We start from the raw sequence: 22,089 nt of genomic DNA, 5'->3' as shown, positions 1-22,089 counted from the left end.
TTCCCACTAAATTTCTGAATTATTAGGATTTGGGGGGTTTTTTTGCCTTTTGTTTTGCATGCAGCCCTGTGAAAACAAATACCAATCTTTAATTAAAAAAATTCTGATGGCTTCTAGTCAGAAGACTCAACGCGGGAAGCAGGAACTGACCTGGATGATGGAAAGGCAACCGGCAAGGAGTGGCAATGAAGCAGTTTTCCATACTTATCTGAAAAAGAGAACCATAAAGTCCTATGGCTGGACAGCAGTAAAAACAATGGATATTTTGTGCTTAGGGTCTGTACTGTCATGGTAAACACACTGCTGCTTCGGAGGGCTGAGCAGTGAAATTGGCAGTGACGACATTTGGATGCACCCTCAAGAAGACAACTTTGCTCTTGGTTTGAATTTGGTTCCATTTTATGTGGTTCTCAGAGAGACCACAGAAACAGTGCTTTTATTGTGGAAAAATTAGGTTCTCATTCATCAGAGTTTAAAAAAAAAACAAACAACGAAACAAACAAACAAACAAACAAAAAAAAAACAAAACAAAAAAACCAAACCCAAAACAAAAAAAACCCCAAAACTTGTTTCAACTCGTACTCCTCCGCATTTTGGGGCTGTTTTTTTCTTGAATCAAGGAATGGCACTGTGAATTGACGTTGAGATGTTTTAGATGTGGAACTGGGGACTTCCACCCATCCCACTCCCTTTAATGTTGCTCTCCCCTGTCCGAGGCTGAGCTTTATTTGCTGCTTTTTCCCTGGGTTTGTTGAGTGCAAGCGAGCCCCGCTTGTGTGCTCATGAGGGGGACAAGCGGGTTGGGGAAAGTGCTTCTTTAATTAGGGGCTTTTTTTTTTTTTTCCAGTTGCTTGATTAACAAAGCTGCTCTTTTTAAAATCTTGGCCTGGATGTGGGAGTGAATGAGGTTTAATGCAGTTGCCTCATTTGAAGAAACTTGGACTAGAGGCAGCAGAGCGAGAAGTTTGTTAATGGCTTGTCTTCTGCTGTGCTCTCTCGTGGTGGTGATGAGGGGATGTTGAGCTGACCTGATCAGGATGCATTAAAGGATAACTCACTGTCATGGGACTGAAGCTTATCCTGTTTCTTGGAATCTGGGAAAGAAAGCAGGCAGGCTGTGACAGAGGTTGAGCCTCACGGTGATGGTAGCCCTTCTGCTGGAAAGATTAGTTGATGGTTGAGCACCAGAATCCTCTTTGTGGGAGAGTTTTAAGAGGGGTTTTTCACTTCCAGGTGATTCATAAAAGCAACAAGAAAAAGCATGTTGATGTAATTGCATTTTAGAGAGCTCATAGTAATGCAAAAAGAAAGTGGAAACCACAGCCAATGAGTTGGGTCTTGCTGCCTGCCTTAGGGGAAGGAGGATGGACTCGAGCTTGAGTCTCCCTGCCTGGTCTCTTTGTGCATCCTTGATGGTCAGAGATGTTCTTGAGAACTGGCTTCTGCCTTGTGTTTCAGCCAACGGAAGAAGTACATGTGTGTTCCTGTTTTCCTTTCTTTGACGTAGCAGTGGCAAGAGGGTAACTTATTTATTTTTCTTAAAGTGGGGATGAATGAAGCAAGCACTGAAGTAGTCTTGTCTGCTGGCAGACAAGCAGTTAGCCCTGGGTGACCTTGCACCAATGAAGTGCCTTATAGTATCTGAGAAACGGATGCTTTGGCCATCATCTCCTAGCAAGCCCATAGCACAGTGCCTGCTGCTTGTCTCCATGTTTGGTTCCTAGCCTAGCCTGTATATTCAGAATTATTTTTTTTCCAGGAAGAAGTCCAGGAAGATAAAGCAATTTTGTTTCTTGGAGAAAGCCTTCAGAAAGCCCCAAGACTTTTTCATACAAATCTTTTAAGTTTGATGAGCTGAAAAAGCACTTCTTCCCTTACTAGGTTGCAGCATTTCTGGTTGGTTTTGTGTGTATGTTTACCTAAAGTTATGAATGTTGGCCATAAGCATTTGAAGGAACGGTCAGCAGCTCTGCATGGCAGAATTGGCTTTTTTTTTTTTTTCCTCTGGACCTTACTGTGCATTTCCATGGGAACCTGAGTCAGAGCTGTTGTCCTGACCCTGTTCGAATGGTCTGGCCCTTGCCCTGGGGCTTGTCTGACCACAGAAGGAATGGGTTCAGGCAACACCACCACCTGAGAACGAATCCCTCGTTTAAGGATGAGACTTTTGGTGCTTTTAGCTCCCCGATCAGATGGTTGCAGCATTGGGTGAGTGTCAGTGCTGGCACAGGGCAGGAGACGAGGAGGGGGTGTGGGAACGGGATTGTGGCAGGATGGGTTTGAGCGCTGCTGAAACATGTCCTTAGCTGGGTGTCACTGAGGCTGGGCCAGGCAAGGATCAGAGCAGGAGACCAGTGCTGTACCTGAGCCAAACAAACAACGACCCTGGGCTATGGGACTGGCTTCCTGAGAGCCTCTGCAGCTTTGCAAATTTAAATCTGTACTTCTAAAATAACATTTACATCATGCACATTTGAACTTACGGTTTCATTCCCCTTTCCTTGTGCTTTGTACTGTCATTTATACCTTTGTAAAGTGGGTGTAAAATACTGGTGTTCTATTTAATATTGTTTTTCTCACTGCGAAATGCATATCACAATGATAAAGGCAGTGGAGAAGTCGAGGCCACTTAAATTTAAAAATCCTCCCCTTCTGTTCTTGTTTAAACCATGTACTTACAACTGCTCTGAATTCTCTTCTCGCTGTTCGGCGTTGAGCAAGTGCAGAAGGATGGGCAGTGGGAGAGGGATGGTGGTACGTGGGAGCGCTCAGGATAACGTGACGAGGGACCAAGTGAGTCATGTGTTAGTCATGTCACTCCCTGCACCACTGGCAAGCATTGGGCAGTAGTGATGTGGAGGACAGTGGCGTCTGCAGAGATCTTTATGTTGAAAATAAAAGTAAGGCAGCAAAATGTCAAGCTCGCAAAAGCTAGAAAGTACCAGAATTAGTGTTAATTAAATCAATGCTAATTAAAAACCACTGGGCTTTTTTCTGAAGTTATGTGCAGCTATTTTGTTTAGTTGTGGGTTTTTCTTTTTTTAGTGCAGAACATGGAAAAATAACAGCAGAGAGTCTTGTAAGCAGCTGAGAACGGGGTGTTGCAATGTGAGGTGGTGGATAGCAGTGTTGCTGGAAACTGCCATTAGAGAGGGATTTCTGCCTGAATAAGTAGGCAGTATTATTGGTATTTCTCTCTGCTCGATGGATTCAGCAGAGAAGAACCAGCATGTTTCATAAAATTATGCCAGGCTGTGATTAAATGCCATTCTCGCTGCTTTATCCATATTCCAGTCCTTTATTTATAGCACTTTTCCGCATTAAAGCGCAAAAAGAGACTTGCCTGCATGTGGCTGCAGAGCAGCCAGGGCAAAGGGGTCCCAATATTCAAAAGCACCTGGAAGTCTGTGACCTGTGTCCTTTCTGCATCCACAATGGGCTGCAAATTCCTGGTACAAATTCTGCTGGGGAGAAGCCACGGGAGAAAGAGCAGCCGCTGGACCGGGCTGTCCCATGTCCATTTGGCCTGGCCAATGTCCACATGAGAGTATAGGCTGCACTTGAGGCAGTTCTGGCACTTGGCCTACATCTGCATCCTGATAAAAGAATGCAGACTGATGATTGAGTGATGATGTACATGTATCCTGAGTGCTCTTAATATATCAGTGTTTCATGGTCTGATGCTTTGGGCTTGTCTGAATTCTCCCCCCGCCCCCAAATACTGAGTCAAAACTGCTCTCGTTTCCTTTGGAGCTGCTTATGATCTTTCCAGGCGATTTCACAGACACCTTCCCCTTTCTTTCAGACTCTGTTCCTAGTACACTGGATCCCTTTCTGGTCCTTCAGATACTTTTGCTGCTCCCAACAAAGGCATCTTCACCAGCTTTTGCACATTATGCCTATGAGCGTTATGCAGAACATTATGCCTAGATTGGATTTTTCCAAATATGGAACTAAAACCAAGCCCAAATCATAAAGTTATGGTTTCTTTTACTTATGTAAAGGTTCACAGTCCATCTTCTCCTCTGTGTTTGTTTAGGGACTGGCACAATGAAACCCAGCCTTGGTTTAGTGTCTGGATAATTCTGCAGTAAATGTGAGACATAAAACTGGTCTCATCTTTCACCTTTCTCATTCTTCCCATCAAGAAGAAAACTACTTGGTCCCTTGTTGAGACTTTAAATTCTTGCAGGAGTTTCTTCACACTAGTCTCTTCCCCAAATCGGGGACCCTGTGGTGCTGCTGGTCCTGTGAGATGGGCACTAGCGGGAATGGGGACAGGCAACATAGGGACACTGTTAAAGACATTGCAGGGTAGGAATTCCTTTTACAGCATCACTCAGTGTGGGAGGTCTGAAGCAGCACTGTTGGGTTTTTGTGGCCTGAAACATCTCCCAGGAGTCCCACAGGGAGGGTTAAGCAAGCAATATGTCTTTTTTGGGGGGAAAAAGCAAAGGGTATTTTAGCAGCTTCATAGTATCCCTTTATTAAAGCATCTGTATTGGTATCCTGTTAATAGCAATGCTGCTATTAGCAGGATCTTTTCAGACTTTCTATCACAAATTACCAGTGAAAAGCTTCTGTATTTTTAATTTTTAGTTGATACTTAGTTTTGCAGAGGAAGTAAAACCTTTCTGTGCAGCAGATGAAAGGCAATTTCTAACTGAACACATTTTTATTTTTTTTCTGTCTTCCAGACTTCATTTTATGGCAGATTCAGGCACTTCTTGGACATCATTGATCCGCGCACTCTCTTTGTTACTGAGGTAATGTATATGCGCTTTATTTTCTGAAGGTACTGTTTATTAGACAGGTTTGGATTAAAACCAATTTCTTCTGTGAACAGCAGAAGTAATGAAGCCAGGTTTCCAGTGGATTTGTGTCTCACAGTTGATTGATTGCCCAACTGAGCTTTGTTAAATCCCTAGCAGAAACTTGTTCTTTATTAGACATCAGTGAATCCACACCTGTCAGTCTTGCATCTCCCTCTAGTAACTGGTGAGACCCTGAACTGGTTTCAGTCAAACTTGCCAGCGGTGCCTTCTACTCAGAAGAAAAATTCCTGCAAGAAAAAAATCCAGATGAGTAGATGAGAGAGCAAATATTAATTCTTTGTGGAGGCAATGAGCTGCTGTATGAGTTGGTTGGGCTCGCACTGCAGTTTTTCAGTGGCTGCACTCAAGAAGACCTTTTCTGAGCAAAGCATTGTAGTTTTTCCTTAGTTATTACCTCGTTTGTAATAGGCTTTTGGGTTTCTGGCCCATTTTATGTTTCATTTCATGTTGCCCAGCATCACTGCATTTCCCTGTGTCATACAGTATTGATCTAACAGTTGAGGGGAATCCTTTAGAAGAAATATTTGTACTGGTGATCTTAAATTCTGCCTATTGGCCGGAAAACTTAGGATTTTGCTTTCAGTGAAGGGCAGCTACCTTTGCCTTTTTCTTTTTTTTCTTGGCTCTTTTTAATTTTTGTTTTTTTGAGGTGGTGTAGTGTAAGATGACTATAGATGTGCAGACACAGGGAGCTCAACTGCTCCCTGTAGCTAGGGGTGAACTGGATCCAGTTCCTTACAAACTGTGGTGGCAGGGGAGAAAAAGGGCCCAATGTAACTTTAAATAATCTTTTCCTTCTAAATCAACTCTTTTTTCAAAAACATAGGCTGTGTTGTGTCATTCATTTTGAGTACCTTTTTTTGTGCCCAAGAGAACCACAGAAAATAAAGCAGCTGTTCTTACACCATCACATTGAAGATTATACTTTCCCTTGTAAAAGCACAGGTTCAGATCAAGTTTGAGATAATTTTCAAAAGCCTCCAACCTTGATACTGAGCTCGTATAGCTAGATACCTAACCTGCTAGCAAAAGAACATTGCAATTCCAAAGAGGCTGTTAGCCATCATTATGTCATGATAAAAGGGAATGAAAATCACAATATTGCCTGAGGATGCAGTGCACTTTGTGGATGCTAAAGCTGCTATTTAAAGAGGATGTAAGCACGTATTCCAGAATAAAAACAATACTACCCATTAAAGGCTTGGTGCTGCTTTTACCTTAGCAGAGATTTAGTGTTAAGTGCAACACAATTGGGAGTGTGTTTGACAGTGTGGGGAATCCTCTGGTGTGCAGTTGTGGTGATGCAGAGGCTGTGATATGTAGTTTGTGAGCTTTCTTTATATATTTTCATAATTTTGATTCTGAAATTCATAAATGGACGCAAAGGGTCTTTTACTACCTAATGATAATTTTTGGAGGGAAGGAGAGGATACTTCACATGCAAAAGGGAATGGGAAGTTGGAGAAGGGAGACTCTATTTGACCATTTTTGTCATGCACTGAGAATGCTAGTTAACCACCTTAAGATGGTGAGGAAACTGAGGCTCAGAAGTATATGGATCCAGACAAGCATTGAAACACCCCTCTCTCATCAGGCTACTTTGCACTAGGAAGTTTTGCAGAATTGCTATTTGGTAGATTTTCATAAGTGTGAGCTTTCCAGTCTACTGCTCTGGGGCATGATGCGCTTGGGATATATGAAGATGAGCACAGGTCCTGGGATCCAGGCAGCTGGACCAGGAGGTTCTGAGTTGAAGTCACTTGAAAGAGAACTACTTCTGATAGGACAAAAGAAACAGGAGATTCTGCTCATCTTTTTGATGGATTTTGTTATGCCTCAGCTTGTTTTTTTTCCTTCTTTTTAGAGGAAAATTTTGTTGCATGGAGATCATCCATCCAGTTCTGTTTAGTTAAAATTTCTCTTCCTTTGGGAATGGTTCCATGTTATAATAATAATCCTCACCTTTCTCAAATCTCCATTTAAGACTATAGCGTGAGTATATATGTAGCTTATTTTTTTTAAGTTGGGTAAGCCACTGTGCACAATGCAAGATCAAACTGTTGGGTTTTATAATGGCATTAGTACAGAAAATAGAGATCTCAAACCTACTTCTTGTGTATCTCCAAAGGCGGGGGAATAAGAGTGAATTTGATTGAGTTAGTGATTCTACTCTTTGCAGTTACAAAATGGGTTTAAGGAGAATGCACTGTGTTCACATTTGGAATGGGGCAAGCACGTTCACACCATGGTTATGGTAGTATAAAGTAACTCAGTCTGGTTTCACTGTGTACCCAAAACCTGTAATTCTGTCTGCCCATTTTGTTACCTCCAGCAATAAGCAGTTCTGGTTCCAGAACAGGTGAGCCTGAAAGGCTCACTTTTTCCCTCGTTTGTGAATTCCTTACTTTTTAAAGAGCTGGATCTCTTCTGCCCTTGAGGGCAACTATCTTGTTTGTCATGCTCCATTGAATATAGATGGTGTCTAGACTCTTGGGTAAGCTATCTGTGAATTGGGTACCTGCTCTGAACTTTGAGATGATCCCTCCCATGGCTCAGCCACATGCTTTTCTACCTTCCCGTGGTCCCCTTTTCAAATTGTTAGAAGTTTTTTGAAGAGGTTGGTAAGGTTGGGAGTACAGAGTAGTCAGCTGGTGTAACTTAGTTTTTCCAGACACCTTTGACGAAGTTCTTCTAAGAAGGTGAGACCTAGGAGAAAAAGACAAAATCAGTGGTCCATTTTTATCCTGGAGACAGCTCTTAAGATTTGAGTGCCTCAAGCAATTCTGGACCCCAGACTGAACCTCAACACAAAAAGGAGAGTTGGTGTCTTTCTATGGGGTCTAATAAGCGTAGGTCTGAACTTCATGGTCTTCGGGAATGGCTTGGTGGCTGTCCAAGGAAGGAGATGCCCTCTGTCCATTTTCTTTGGGACTTTGAATTATGTGATAGTGATTCTTCAGTAAACCTTCTGCCATGCATTTCATGAAGCCTACATGAGCTCTTTCCCTCGAAGTCTCTTGGCAAAACAGATACGAGCACCTGGGGTCACAGGAGTCACTTCATGGAGCACAAAAGCTGCTTTGTTGATTGACCCACTTGCTGCGCTCTGTGTATCTGAGCTTGTGCTTTAAAATACTTTGTGTATACATGTAACTAAAGGTTGTTTAGTTTCATTTGATAACTTAGGTGGCAAATTAAGAACTAGAAAGGGTTTGATGATAAAGCAGCCGTTTACAGAGAGCTCCTTCCCGCTGACAGATGGCTGCATCTTTCAGGCCCGGGGTTCTCAGGGAACAAATAAATTGCTGTTTGTCTTGGAGGAGCTCTCTAGCAAATTAAAAAAAAAAAGTAGATAAATGAGTCTTTAATGAGAATGGAGGTTAATCCCACGGAAAATGTAATAATATTTTTTTTTCTACATCCATTTTTTAAATTCCTGATGTTTTCCATCATTGCATCCTACTGATGGCTGTGTTTTGAGGAAGGATGAAGTGATCCCTCTGAGTGGAGGAAACCAAGCACAGTGATATCTGGTGTAATTAGTCTCAGTGACAGTCCTCTCTTATTTATTTTTTTCAATAAAGCAAATTCTTAACACAATTAAAAACTTCCTTGTCTTTTAGAAGTTCTGAAGCATTAATCCTCAAGGGATGTGTACTGAGTACTGGATTATGTTGTAGCCATACTTTGCAGTCTGTGATCTTTCAATAAGAAAGCGTGTGCTTGTGTGAGGCACGTGGCAGGGGTAGTTGGAAGCCGCTTGTTCCAGTTTTATCTTTAGTGGGTTCTGGTAGAAGAATTACCTGTATCAAGCTTACCTACAAATTTTACTTGTTTTCTGCGTGCATAAGGTATTCAAACAAGGCACTGACCTTGTGTCAATATTGCATGTAACCTCTAAAGAGCAGGTTTTCTTCTGTGCTAATTCATATAATTACTGACTTCCTAATGAAATAAATTTTTTGGCAGGTGAAAATTTGCAAACTTTTCCAATAAGCAGGAAATGTGTCATTTCAGAGGTCAAGCCAAATAAGTCCTGTCGCTCAGACCATGAGAAACCCCTTAGTGAGTGTAATGCTTATTTTCAAAATGTGTGAGGTTAAAATGATTGGAATAGTACTTTTAATTGCTCTGTAATTAAGGTCCATTGGGAGAAGCAGTAGGGACCAGCAGATATTTTTATAAGGCTAGCTTATCCCATCTGACATTAGCCTGGACAGACTGTTAACGCTCTGTGGGAAGCTCTTCGTGGAGAAAGTGGTGGATGTGAAAATAATTCAAAGCAAAAGTTAAATAAGACTTGAACTGAGCTCAGAGAGGCTGTGTGTTATCTGCTTTTGCTTTATCTCATTGTTCAAAGCATAAATCTACAGAGCGCTGAGCATCTTGCATTCCCATATTTGGGTTTAAAATGGAAGCAGGATTAGATGTATGTTATTTATATGAACGATACCTTCTTACTCAGCAGATTGACTGTCTGTGTTTATTCAGTGTCACATCTGCTGGCTCTACTTGAACAAAAAGTTTCTGGCTCCTGTTGTCTGTCACTGTAGATCCAATACAATAGGGCCAGCTGGAGTCAAGTCTGCCGTATGTATCATCCGTAGAGTAGCGAGACAAAATCGGAAACTGTTGAGTTGCTGATGGCAGAGCACAGCTGGATTTCCGTATCCCACATCAAATTTGTGGTGCCGGTGGCCAGAAGACTCTTGCTTTGGATCGTGTGCCAATAAGTCATCATTGGTCTGAACCTGAAACCAGTGAAACTCATAGGCACACAGTGGATCATCACAGGGCTAATGCAGCCTTGAAACCCCAATACAAGCCCTGTACAAGCAGAGTGAGGTGCAAACTGTTCCAGCGTGTCCTGTCCTATCAGTGGATTTTTTTCTCTTAAAAGCCTTGAATGCAAAACTTGACTCTTTTTCTGTTGATTCTCTAACAGTATTGTAGTGCTACTGGCATAATGACTGTTATTACGGTCTGTATGTGCGCATATGGGTTTCTGGAGGCAGCTCTAAGCCATGTGTAGGCATCGGTTGAGATCCAACAGAAGACAAGGCACAGATCTTTGAGGCAGAAACAGTGTGCCCTCGAGCAAGGAGGATAAGGTGGAAAAATCAGTACAAGATCTCACGTGCTCCAAGAAGATGTCTGATGCATGTACATGTGTGCAGTCATCTATGGGACCCAATGCAGTTGTCCTCTATCCTGCCCAGGTGCTGGAGTGATGGCCATGAGGGACTCAGGTACCAACGAAGGTTTCCTGGAGGTGGCCATCAGCTCAGTGTTGATGTTCTGCTGGCATCTCTGGTTTTGTTATTTCTCCTCCCCTCCTTGGCATGCCAAACTAAGCCCCTAATAATGGGATCCTTCAGCAGCTCTGTCTACAAAGACTGAAACATTCTGCTGATGTAGTCCTTCAAGCGTACTCCAGGGAATGACCTTCTGAGTCAAGAAGGAACGACCTGCTGGCCTGAGTCAGGGCAGAACAGGTTACATTAGCTCTTTGCACTAAAACCTATGGGTTAAATCTAAGCCAGTTTAACCAGACTCAGTCAGGTACTGGTTTTTGTTGATGCAGCCAGCTGATGTGGCTTGTGCCATGCAGCTAAGCAGTCCTACTCTCCAAAAGGTGCCTGCTGGCAGCTGTCCTGGCCCATGGTAACTCCCAAGCTATTACCGGGAATCACTTGGCAGAGGGCTGGATGGTCTGAATCAAAGCTATGCCAGAGATCACACTGATGCAGGCTTGTGCCTAGGCTTCAACTTGTTTAATAGCACAGCCGTAACCATAAAACCCAGGCTCATGGATCAGTGGTAGCCCATTGCGTACCTCTCATGGGCTTACTGAGCTGAGCTGTAGTTCAAAAACTGGGTGTTTTCCAGCTGTGTTCAGCACCAGGCAATGATTAAGCCTTTTTCCAAAGATTTGTTCTTGTCCACCTGGGAAACACTACCCAACGTGGCATAGGCCACTGTGGTGGAGCACCAAGCGTGGAGTTTGTGCTTCTGAATCACTGAGCATGGTAGATCCCTGGCACTACTTCTGGGCTTAGGTTTATAAGAACTTCCTCCGGGTGCAGATGGTCTGTCTGGCACCCTATTGTCAGAGCTGAGACCCCATCATCCACCACTAGAAGTGCTCTAGTTTTTTATGAGAAAAGGGGTATGAAAGAAATGATACATACTAGTAAAAGCTGTGGTTGCATTTTTTTAAGTGATGCTGTAGAAACTCAAGTGATGCTTCTTCCTACAGATAGCAGTAGAGAAATGAAGCAATAATAAATATTGAATCAGTAGCACAACCTTGTAGACAGACCTCTTTTTTCCCTGTTAAAATGGAAATGAAGTGTAATCTTAGACACTATCAACTATCATAATAATGCTGTATTGTACTAAAATCCAGGGAGGGGAGCTGGTTGGCATTTGGAGTTGTTGCACGCTGTAAAGTTATTTCCTATTTTTTGCATGCTCTGGTTAAAAGAGTGTGCTTGACTTTTCCAGAAGGGATAAAAAGCAACCATGTACTTTCACTACTGAAATTTTGAGGCTGTGGGTCGTTCACTAGCCAAAAATCTCCAAGCCATGTGAAAGGTATCTTCTTAATGTGGTCCTTAAGTTTACTGGTTTTGTTCACTTTCTGTATCGCTCTTTTGTCAACCTCGGGAGCCATCAGCAGTCTTGGTCTAGGACTCTTTTCTTTGAGAAAGTTCCCCTCTCTCCCCATGGAGCTGAAAGAGGAAATTCATGAAGACTGCAATTTTAAAAGCGAAATCGGGCTTTTTTGTTTTCTGTTTGTTACCATACTAAACAAGATGGGATCTGGCCAGGGTTGTTATAGTAACTACTAAGATTTCCTCAAGAGAAGGAGGAAAAAAAATAGAACACAGACCCATTCATCTATTACTTCCAGTTTTTCATTCAGAGTTACATGCTGTTCTGTGGAGATAATTTGCAAGACACACAGTGTAGGTAATTTCAGTGACAAAACCACATACCAATAATGAGCACAAATGGCTCTCCAGAATGTTGTGCTGGCACTCCTGGGTTATTTTCTAGCTTTGGAGACAGGATGGGTTGTCTTCCCTGGATATGCAGTCATTAGTTGTTCAGCAGTCTGGCTTTTCACCTCTGGATTATCGGGCTGTCTACAGTATTATACAATTCTATTTTATTGATGCTCATGCTAGGTAATAGCATTTTCCTAATATGATATTTTTAAACAACCACACGGCCAACAGGGCAAGGAGCTATCAAGAACAACTTCAAGAGGCTCAAGTCCTGTTGTGATCGTGTATGGTTACTTTTCTTCACAGGTTGGAAATGCCTGAAAGAGCCTAAAAATCCTATTTGTGTCTCATGCCTGCAGTGCTTCATAATTTTCCAGACATCAATCAACACTCTTAACTGATCTTTCTTGTAGTTGGTCTGCAGAGGTCTTCTTGTAGTTGTAGCTACAGAGCCCTGAGAGTCTTGCAGAAATCTGAGCCCAGAAGAGCATGGCCATGTGTCTGTGCTGTTGGATTTCATCCCATGTGCCTGTTTCTCAAGGTCAGCTTTTCTTCTGTCCGAGATCCTCAGCCCTTCTGGAGGTGCATCACCCAGTGCTACATCACCAGAAAACATCCCGATTCATAACACTTCCTTTTTGTCCAATATCAAGAGGACTTGGCTTAAATAATAATGGCTCATTTCTCTGTCTAGGATATTGGATTGATGTGGAAAAGTATGACCAGTCATTGGTCATATCCACCGAGGTATTCCGTTATGCTGCTAAAGAATGCAAGCTCATTTCAGGAAAGGACTCATGTATTCCCTCGATCACTTGTATATTATTTTTATTAAGATGGGTTTAAATTTTAAGACAGATTTAGTTTATGTATGCATAAGGGAAGGGTGCTAAGAGTTAAGATACAAATTTTTGTTGCTATATACAGCTTGTCTTTGTGTCTACCTGGATGATGGCAGTTTGGCTCAAGAGGATACCCTTGAGCAAGCAGCTAGAGGAGGAATCCACTGAAGATCGCTAAATCCTCAGAAACCTCATCAGCCTTGGCTAAAAGCAGCGGGAGGCTGGGAAGGTGCTTAGGGGAGCCATTATTTCTGCTTGCCACCTTCTCACTTTTCCCTGTGCACCTGCTTGTGGCCTGCTTTGTTGGAGAAAGTTTGAGTTGGGTAGATGTTTTTTCTGAACCAGTAACAGAAGCTTTTATGTACTGAGTCATTTTCTGATTTTTGGAGGAAGGCACAGTTTTTCCACGCCAGCTTTTTAGGTCAAATGGGTGATTGCCTAACCTTTAAAGAAGGAGGGGAGATTCTTGAACACAATCATCCGTCATCTTTGATACCCTATAAAATCTGTAAAAACCGATGAATATAGTTTTCTGGATTTCACAATGTGCCAATAAAATGGAAATAGAAGAACAAAAGAAACTGCTCACACCTAGCACTAAAATGTAGTCTAGTATTGGCCTTAACCATCTTTCTTTGAGATCCTTCATGCTCTCAATATAGCCTAGTCCCCTTCGAGGTGAGGAATGAACGTGCCAGCAGTTGAGGGTGATGGTGGAATCTGCAAGCAGACCTGAGCCCCATCTAGTAGGAGAAATCCATAGCAGCTCTGGGAGGTCACAAGCAAGCCGCTTAGCAAAGCGCGAGAGGGACAATCAGCAGCTCTTTCCGCAGGGATATGTCAGGCATGGAGCATGGGACAAGCTGAGTCAGAGGGAGCCAATTTCAGGACAACACACTCAGAAATAGGGCAGAAACCAGAAAATTTATCACTTGTTACATGTGTGTAGTGACACAGGGCCATGAGCTTTGTCTGGTAGCACTGACTTTGGCATTAGCACCCAGCATGAACAAGTCCCATCTCTGACCCCACATTTTGCGAAGAATATGTATTTTTTTGCAGAGTTTGTTCCTATCTGATGCTAAACCTCATTTGGCATCTTTGTACAGATTCTCTACTTCTGCTGAGTAGCTGCTAATCTTGCAAGAATATATAAAATATATGAAATACCAGGGCTGGAAATAATGTGGTGCTGCTGATGTGAGCTCAGCCAGTGTAACAAGCGGTTGTGGATCCAATCCCAACCCTCTTTCTCTGCAAAGTGAAGGAATTGCCACTATTCCATATGTCCTGTGTGTTGAATGTTTTAAGGACAATAGTCATTCATCCATTGCTGCTTTCAGGTTGGCGTAACTGCTGGCGCTTCCAAGGAAACAACAAAGTACTCTTTGATGTTTGCATGAAAGGGAGAAAAGTAATTTCCCTGCAACCGATCCCATGGACGGGAGTTCATAATGAGCTCAGGGACTCTCGCCTTATTTACAGGAGGGTTGTGAGAGCGGAGCTTGCAGTGACGACGAAGAGCCTTGACACCATTACACTGAAACCACAGGGCTTTAGATGAACCACCATCACACTGCATGTTATTTGAGACAAAATATTCTGTATTTATGAAATGTCCTCCGGCACTAATATTAGAACAGCTGCCAAAACAACAGAGCTAGTGCAGAAATGTCAAACCCAAGTCAGTGTTACTCATCTGGATGGCAGATAACCTGCAGGAGGCTTTTGAAAATGTTTAGCTGAGTGATTTGTTTGGCTTCAAATATTTGGGAACCATTACTTGGTGATCTGGTGCTTTCTGCAGGCTTGGATAAGCAGATTTAATCACACCAAAGCTGCTCTTTATATCCTGACTTGTTCCTCTTTAGCTTGGACTGATAAAAAAATATCTCTCTACTTCTGCCCTGTGGATTTTTTTATTTTTTTATTTCAAAAAATATGTATATATATTATAATGATTATGTATATATACACACTAAATAATAAACTACATATGTATACATATATATTAGTCTTGAAATTTTTATATATATAGTTCTTGAAAATATTATACGTATATATAAACTTTCACTGCTTCAACTGCAGAACACTTTTTTTAAATATGTCTGTATATATGAATAACTTCTGGGAGTAAATGGATGATTCTGACAGGTTGGTAGCATGGCTTAATGCTCTTGTGATCTCTTGAACACATGAAATGTATTTATTCTTCTATTTTATCACAATGTGAGGAAGGTCTTTATTTACACATGCATGCATTTGAATCACTAGTGATAGTCGGATTCTAACTTTAACTGCTCTGATGACTGACTTTGGTATTTTTAGAGAGAACAGAACCGGTTGCGAAAACCCTGTCTGAATGAGTGTGTAACAGGCGCCGTAGAAAAGCAGCACAGGTCAGGGGTTCAGCATAGTGGCACTCTGAGATCTGTCTGAAGCGTATGAAAACGTCAGGGTATTTCAAATAAATTAACTCAACTTGAACTTCACTGCGCAATTACAAAGTGGTGCGGTTACATTGCCTTGGGTGCTGTTAAATGCTAGGTCCAGTAGAGCTGCTCTTCTTTATATGGCTGTGCTGAGATCTGGCTAAAACTTGTTCTGTTGTGAGTTCTTAGCGGGCACTGAGTTCTTGGTGATGATGCTTAATATATGCAGGCTTCTGCCTTGCTCTTCCCTCAGCTATGCCTGCCCAGTACCTGTACTGGGAGAGGGTGTGGGAGCAAAGTTGCGTTTCCCTGTAGACATCAATGGGAGATATTAATCTGAGAGTTGGCATGGGGTGATACCAATATCTTCGATGGATATTCCACATTGCATCTGAATGTATCCATTTTGTCTTAAGCTATTTTCTACCTTTAAGCAAGAACTCATTCATCTTCAAGATCTGTCAGATCTCTGGTACCACACTCAAAACTCTCAGGTTTTTATGATGTCTTCTATAGATGCCTTGTGAGGAGGAGCATTTTTTGCATTTTCTCTTTTGTTTTTTCCTCTATACCACTGTAGTTAGGTATAAAACAACAGGGCTATGCCAACCAGCAAAACAAGTGTCCATGCGTCCTTTTACCTTTTATATCATATGGGTAAAAGCATCTATCATAAAGTTTGCATGAAAGAAGATATAATTCTATAACCTAAATTCATTGCCTTCAATAAAACGATTCAGTGCAGGACAAGCATTGCAGACCATGCTGCTGTTTTATTTGCAGAGTCGTTTGAAGGAAGCTGTACAGTTGTTGGAGGATTACAAGCATGGGACTTTGCCCCCGGGAGTCACCAACAAGGAGGTAAGAGGAAAAAGCCTTTGTTAAATTTCTACAGTCTAAGGTGAGAAGGATGAGGTGGCATTTTAGGCTGTGCCTACAGTCAAACGTGCTACTGCAGGACTTTTTTTAGTATTTCTACTGATAACATGTTGTACCAGCACTTTTCAGTTGATTGCTGACTTCTGCAATGTTGCTTCTGGTTCCTTGTAGCTCAACTGCTGAATTGAGTTGTGAATTTGAGTTGTTCCAAAGTTACCACATTATAAATGTTGTTGAGCAGAAGTGATAGCAAGGGGCTTGCAATATAAACATACATGCTTTTTATTTAGAATAAGTAGGAAGTTTGTGGTTTTTGACTTGCAGAGTTATCAATTATCTTTGGCCAACACTATTGCTTCCCTTTCCATTACAAAGTGTGCTTGTACAATTAAAATAGAAGTAATTTTCTTTTTTTAGCTGAAGGAGACCTTGTTGTCAAGGTAGGTTCTTGTACCAGCAGCTGTGATGCATCGGCTCCCTCTCCTACTGTGTTCTTGTTGCTTATAATAATTGTTATTTCTTCACTGAAATAAATGTTGTTTGGGCTACATATAATGCCCTGGATGTCCTCAGGTTGTAGATGATACCATCAGTAGTGGTACTTTTTGTTGGGTGATGTTTCTGCTGTTGGGATGGAAGCTGAAGGAGGTTGTGGAAACTCCACTGATGTGAAGGCCTTGGCAGGATTTAGGCAGTTGCTGAGAAAAGGATCATTTTTGGTAGAACTTGGTTCTGCTTTGGGATGGGCTGGGTGATCTCTCCAAGGCCCTGTCAGTCCTGTTTTCTGGAATTTGGTCTGATAAATATTTATATGAACACATAAAACTTGTGAAAGCAGAGATGAGTATTGCAGAGGGGCTAGAGTGCTTTTTGAGCCTTTTACCTCCAAATCAGTGGCATGAAACAAAAATTACAGATTTTTTTTCCCTGTGGGTATTATCTCAAACTCTTTTCCTTGTCTGTCCATGTGCAGACACTTGACCATAACACCGACACAGGGGCTTTTTTGCAGTGCATGTTTGTGCATCTAGCACAAAAGACTTCAGTTCTATGTAATTTAATGTAACACAAAGAACAGCATGAATTGATTGGCAGACCTGCTTCAGGAGCTATAAGAAGCGGCCGTGCCAAAGGACCAGTGCACCTCCCAAGTAAACAGTGATGGAAGTGATAGTGTGCTCTTCTCCCACGCCCTGTAGGTCAAATAACCTCTTCTATTTTTTTTCCTGTTCACGTGTGCTAATTTCTTCACATGAAAGACAAGTATAGCAGGTAAATGAAGAAAATAAAAATTTGCATTCACTTTAGAAAGTGGCCACTTGTGTGGTAGATGCTGTGTTGGGAAAGAGGCATGGCTTCAACAAAAAATAAATGGGAAATATCCCCTCCCTGCACGATGTGCAGTACAAGGCATTGATCTCCTCGTCTTTTGATGTCACTGCATTCTGTCAACCACAATCTGATGGTAAGAAAAAAAAAATCAGGATTGAGGAAAGGAGAAAAGCAGAAAATGATGCAGCAGCAGATGACTCAGTTCCCATCTGGCTTCAGGCAGATGAACTACAAGTCATTTGCTGTGGCAAGCCACACAGACTTTTGACCTACATTTTGGGTTTGCGTAGTAACAAACTCAGGATATACCCAGAGTTCATTCGGAGCTGCATTGAGAGAGAGGAAACAAAAGTATCGCGTTTCTTGTTTCCCTCAGTCATGACAACGTATGCAGGAGATGAACCTTGTTGTGCAAGTTGGAGGGGTTTAGGTGTAAAATAAAGGTATGGGGTGGAGGAGGAGAGAGAAAATGATGCCAAAAATGCCTTTCATAGAGAAATGTTAGCATGCTGGTGGAAAAAAAAATATTCCTTATAGTAAAATCTTGACACAGTTCACTTTGATCACAGTGTCAATTATGTTAGAGGGGCTTATGTACTTTTGCTGACTGTAGGATAAAACAGCTCTCCCAGGAGGAGCCTGGGGTGGAATTGCAGCATGTGCTTGTTATTGTATTTAACTCTGCTTTGCTGCATTAATTAAACCAAACCACAGGGAGAGGTGAGCAAGCTGTAGGTAGGTCCCAGCAAGGCTGTGAGACTTGAATGTTCACCCAGGATACCACAACAGCTCTAAAAATGGTAAAGATGGAAGGGACCTGAAAACAGATGACAATCAGTGTGCCCAGGCTGCAGTGGGACAGGAGCAACAACAATTGTGAAGAAGCCAAAGCTGCCTTGTTAACCTGGAGAAAGGATCCATGAAGCCAGCAGGTATCAGTCCTTCTTTACTCCTGGAGCTGGCTGGTTGTAATGAAACAGGAAGTAAATTGGGCAATAAAAGCATCAAATGCTGTTTGGCACTCTTGTGATCCATCTGGGTGAAGGTGAATGGGAAGTTTTGGAACATCATCTTCTCATGCAACTCACATGGTACCATTCTGCCATTGTGTTTACTGCTGAGCTGCAGTCACAAAATAATGCTGAACTTTCAGTTTTGCCAATGGTGACCATTTCTACCAAAGAACTGAAAAGCTCAGATGACCTGTATGAAAGTGGGGTTTCATTGAAAGCTAAGGTTGTTGTGACATCAGACGTTGGTTACTTCTCATGTTGATTAGCTAAATACTCTCCTTCTCTAACACCAAGAGGAAGATCTGACAGTAAACCTGATGGAAACAGGGTTGTGGTTGCTGTCTCTGCCTGGAGGATGTAGGGCTGGATGCAGCTCTCAGTGTATTCCACTTGCACTCTGAGCATCAGTTGTTTTCTAACCCCGAGGGCAAAAAGGTGGAGGGGGGCGTGCAGAGAGATCTGGGTAGCTGGCAAGCTTGCCAGGGCTGAATTAAATACAAGTGTGCCAGATATATACAGCTGTAAGTGTCTCATTAATTACTGGTGCATTTGCAGAACATACGATGTGCTGGCTGATTGCTTTGGGGGAGGGGAAGCATCTCACTTGCATAGATATCACCCCAAATTTTCTACCGGTGAACCAAAGATGTCTGGAGAATACATCTTCGCTTTCCTCAAGCTAAGTTTTATCATTTTCATGGCTTTTCTGTGTGCTATCTGCAAGATGGACTCTCACTCCAAGGCATTAACAATTTGCAGTTGTTCTAGTGCTAATTCAGGAAGGGGATTCAGTGCAGCTCTGGAGAGGTGCCCACTTTGTGGCTTGTCTGCATGGGTTGATGTTGGAATAAAAGACTGAGCTGTCTGATGTTTTACGTAGCTGATAACTGAGTGTCACACACACCTCTGATGCACTGATGAAGTTGCCACATGCTGGCAGAAGACCAGCAGATGAGAGGTAATTTGATTTTTTGGCTGATTCTTTTTTTTTTTTTTTTTTTACCACTCTGACTGTGAATAGAGCTAATCACCTCGTGTTCACTGTGGGCAAGAGGCGTATACTGGAGTAGTGACTTGGCCTCATCTGGCTCTCAGTTGTATCTGAGAGAGGCTGATTCGCTATTATTACTCTTCAAAAAGGCTGGGTAGATCTTCAAGTGATGCTCAAAAGAGAAGGACACGACTTTGTCTTCTTTGTTTAAGAGTTGATTCAGGTTTGGTTTCTAGAGCTGCTTAGAGATGCAGTTGCTACAGTTGTAACTGGCTCTCAGGCGTGTATCAGGTATGGCACATGTGTAGAAGAGATGCCTGAATGGTCTTCTAGGCCTCATAATCAGAATTAAAATCATGATCACCTTAGAAGCATTTAAAAATAACAGTTTGGGCAGAGTTTTAATGCATTAGCTTTCGAAGAACCCAACACCTTCCCTTCTCCCTCCCCCCCCCAAATATCAGCTTCGAAATCAGGAAGACAAGTTGTTTTGACAGAGCTGTTTCACTAATCTCCTGACTGATCCACTTTTGTGGTATGGCGCATTTGACAGTGTTCAAATTCCTTTTTTTTTTTTTTTTCCCTCATTCAGAAATTCGTGGTTCTCATGAAAGATGGCAGGCAGTAGCTGAAAGCATAACAACAGCTCAGCACAATCTATATCGCTTGCTGAAATGGTTTCACCACATGAAAAATGGAAAATATGAAAGCCTAAAGCTATGTAATGTCAAGTATCTCCTCCACACTTAGCTTCTTGACAGGGTTCTTGTAGAGCGAGTCTTTCTCTTCTGCATTTTCAGAGCAGATTTTTCAAAATGAGCTGAAATGGAACAATTATGGACTATCTAAAGAAAAAAAACCTCTGAAGTGCCATAATCATCTAAAGGGAAAAAAACTCTGAAGAGCTGTAATCGTACTTTGCTCCAGTTCCCCATGACCAGCTCTAAATCAGTTTCCAGAATAAATGCTGCTTCGCTCTGGTTAATCTCTTTTAAGATGATTCATGGACAGCAACACTGCCAACACCTACATCTCTTCCACTTTCGGGTTTCTCACACTCATCCAGTTGCTCTTGTACTTGCCCTTGAACTGCAATAGTTTCACCACTTGGGAAAATGACCATTAACTCAAGGTGGTAAAAACCTATTTCTTAGGCATAATTAGCAAAAATGAAGAATTGATCTCTTAACTATCAGTAGCTACTAGACTACTGATAGCTTTTTATTGAGGGAAGCTATAGGATTTTTTCCTACATTAGAAAAATGTTTTAAAAACATAATTGTTATCATAGGTGTATCAATTGTGTACTCAGCAAAACAGGATGAGTAGCTGCTCAGTAAGTATTCAGTGGTACATACTGGAGCAAGAGAATATGCTCTGATCTCCACTTGTGAGCTTACATTATTTACCCAACTGTTTCTTCGAATATTTAAGAGCCAGACTTTTTTTGTTAGATATGAAGTTGTGTTTCACATTCCACTTATTAAAATCCCACCAACCAAAAACATTCTGTGTAGTGGAAATGTCTCACACTGTAATTAAGCCTCCTCTCTGACAGGCTCTTATGATTTCATAATTTTTCTCTAAATAAAATGATTTTATTACTAATGCAACCATTTGGGGTGTATTTCTGTTCTCTAAGTACTTTGGATTAGATATTTTAAGAGGATTGGAGAACGTGCTTGGATAACAAACTCCCTGAAGGCTTTGGGGAGGTTTGGTCTCCTGGTGGGGGATTTTGGGTGGTTGCATGTCTCTGCATTGGGTGATTGAACTCCATGGATCCAGAAGTGTTTGATGGAAGAAACAGCTGTTTCTTCCAGTGGTTTAGAAGTACAAATTTTTGCTGTGAAAACTTGAATTCAAGAGAACTGGTGAGTTTAGTAAACTTTGTATTGCTTGGTTCTGTTTGGTGACTGTATCCGTCCGTGTCCTTCATTTGGCTCCATCTGCAGAAAGTAAGTGCGTTTGAAGTGCTGGCATGTCATCTGATGGCATGTATCCCCTTTCATCGCCTGGTCCTGGAGGAAGCTTAAAAAGTAGTAGGATTCTTAGAAGGAAGAGGGGGTAAGGAAATGTGTAGGATTCATGTTGATGGGAGAAACTGGTTCAGTTGTCATTTATGTCTGTCTTTTCCAACTCCATAGGTTCTGTTGTATTACTGTCCTTCTATGAGGCTTTCTTCATCTTGTATGTTCTTTGTGCTTTGTGCTCCTCATTTAAGTGATCTTTCATTACATTTGAGCAACCTTTTTAGCTTGCATTCCTTACAGACCACTCCATGGCAAGAGAGAAATGTGTTAAAAGGCCCACTGCTACAAGCCGTTTTTAATGACGGTTTCCGCCGGCAGCTCCCGGGGTTGGCAGAATCCGGCCCTTCGCACGAAGCTCCGGTGGCTGGTGCGATCTGCGAGTGGGTAGGTGAAAATGACACACACAAGTGCACTGGGAGCCAATTTGCAGCAGAAGGTATAGACTGTAACATATCCAATTCTAAACAGGGCAGGCAATTCCTCAAACTGCCTCCTGGAGGGAATCTCCGCTGGAGTAAAAAGGTTTCATTTGAGGGAATACTTTCTCCTATAAAAACAAGGGCTGTAAAATATCAGCCTGATAAACAAGGATGGAGAGCCAGCTTGCTTAAAAGCGGACGTTTTCTCTAGCTCGGGAGCGTCGGTGCTGAGGTTTAGCCTCAAATCAAAAGGCTGTACCAACTGCAGGGCATAATGATGTGGCTTTTGTCCTTTATCCT

At 42.0% G+C, this 22,089-nt stretch overlaps 1 protein-coding gene across 1 annotated transcript in view; it reads left to right on the top strand.

The window, feature by feature from the left end:
• The window catches only part of SFXN5 (sideroflexin 5), a 100,964-nt gene that overhangs the window by 6,957 nt on the left and 71,918 nt on the right, over positions 1-22,089 (top strand). The window contains exons 2-3 of the mRNA XM_074147397.1: positions 4,698-4,766; positions 15,906-15,983. Coding sequence (XP_074003498.1) covers positions 4,698-4,766; positions 15,906-15,983 — 147 coding nt within the window. The remainder of the gene's footprint in view (positions 1-4,697; positions 4,767-15,905; positions 15,984-22,089) is intronic.

The sequence above is a fragment of the Numenius arquata genome, chromosome 5, assembly GCF_964106895.1.
Source record: "Numenius arquata chromosome 5, bNumArq3.hap1.1, whole genome shotgun sequence".
In the NCBI taxonomy this organism is placed as follows: domain Eukaryota; kingdom Metazoa; phylum Chordata; class Aves; order Charadriiformes; family Scolopacidae; genus Numenius; species Numenius arquata.
The sequence above is the reverse complement of the archived record's forward strand: the minus strand, read 5'-3'. Positions and strand labels throughout refer to the sequence as shown.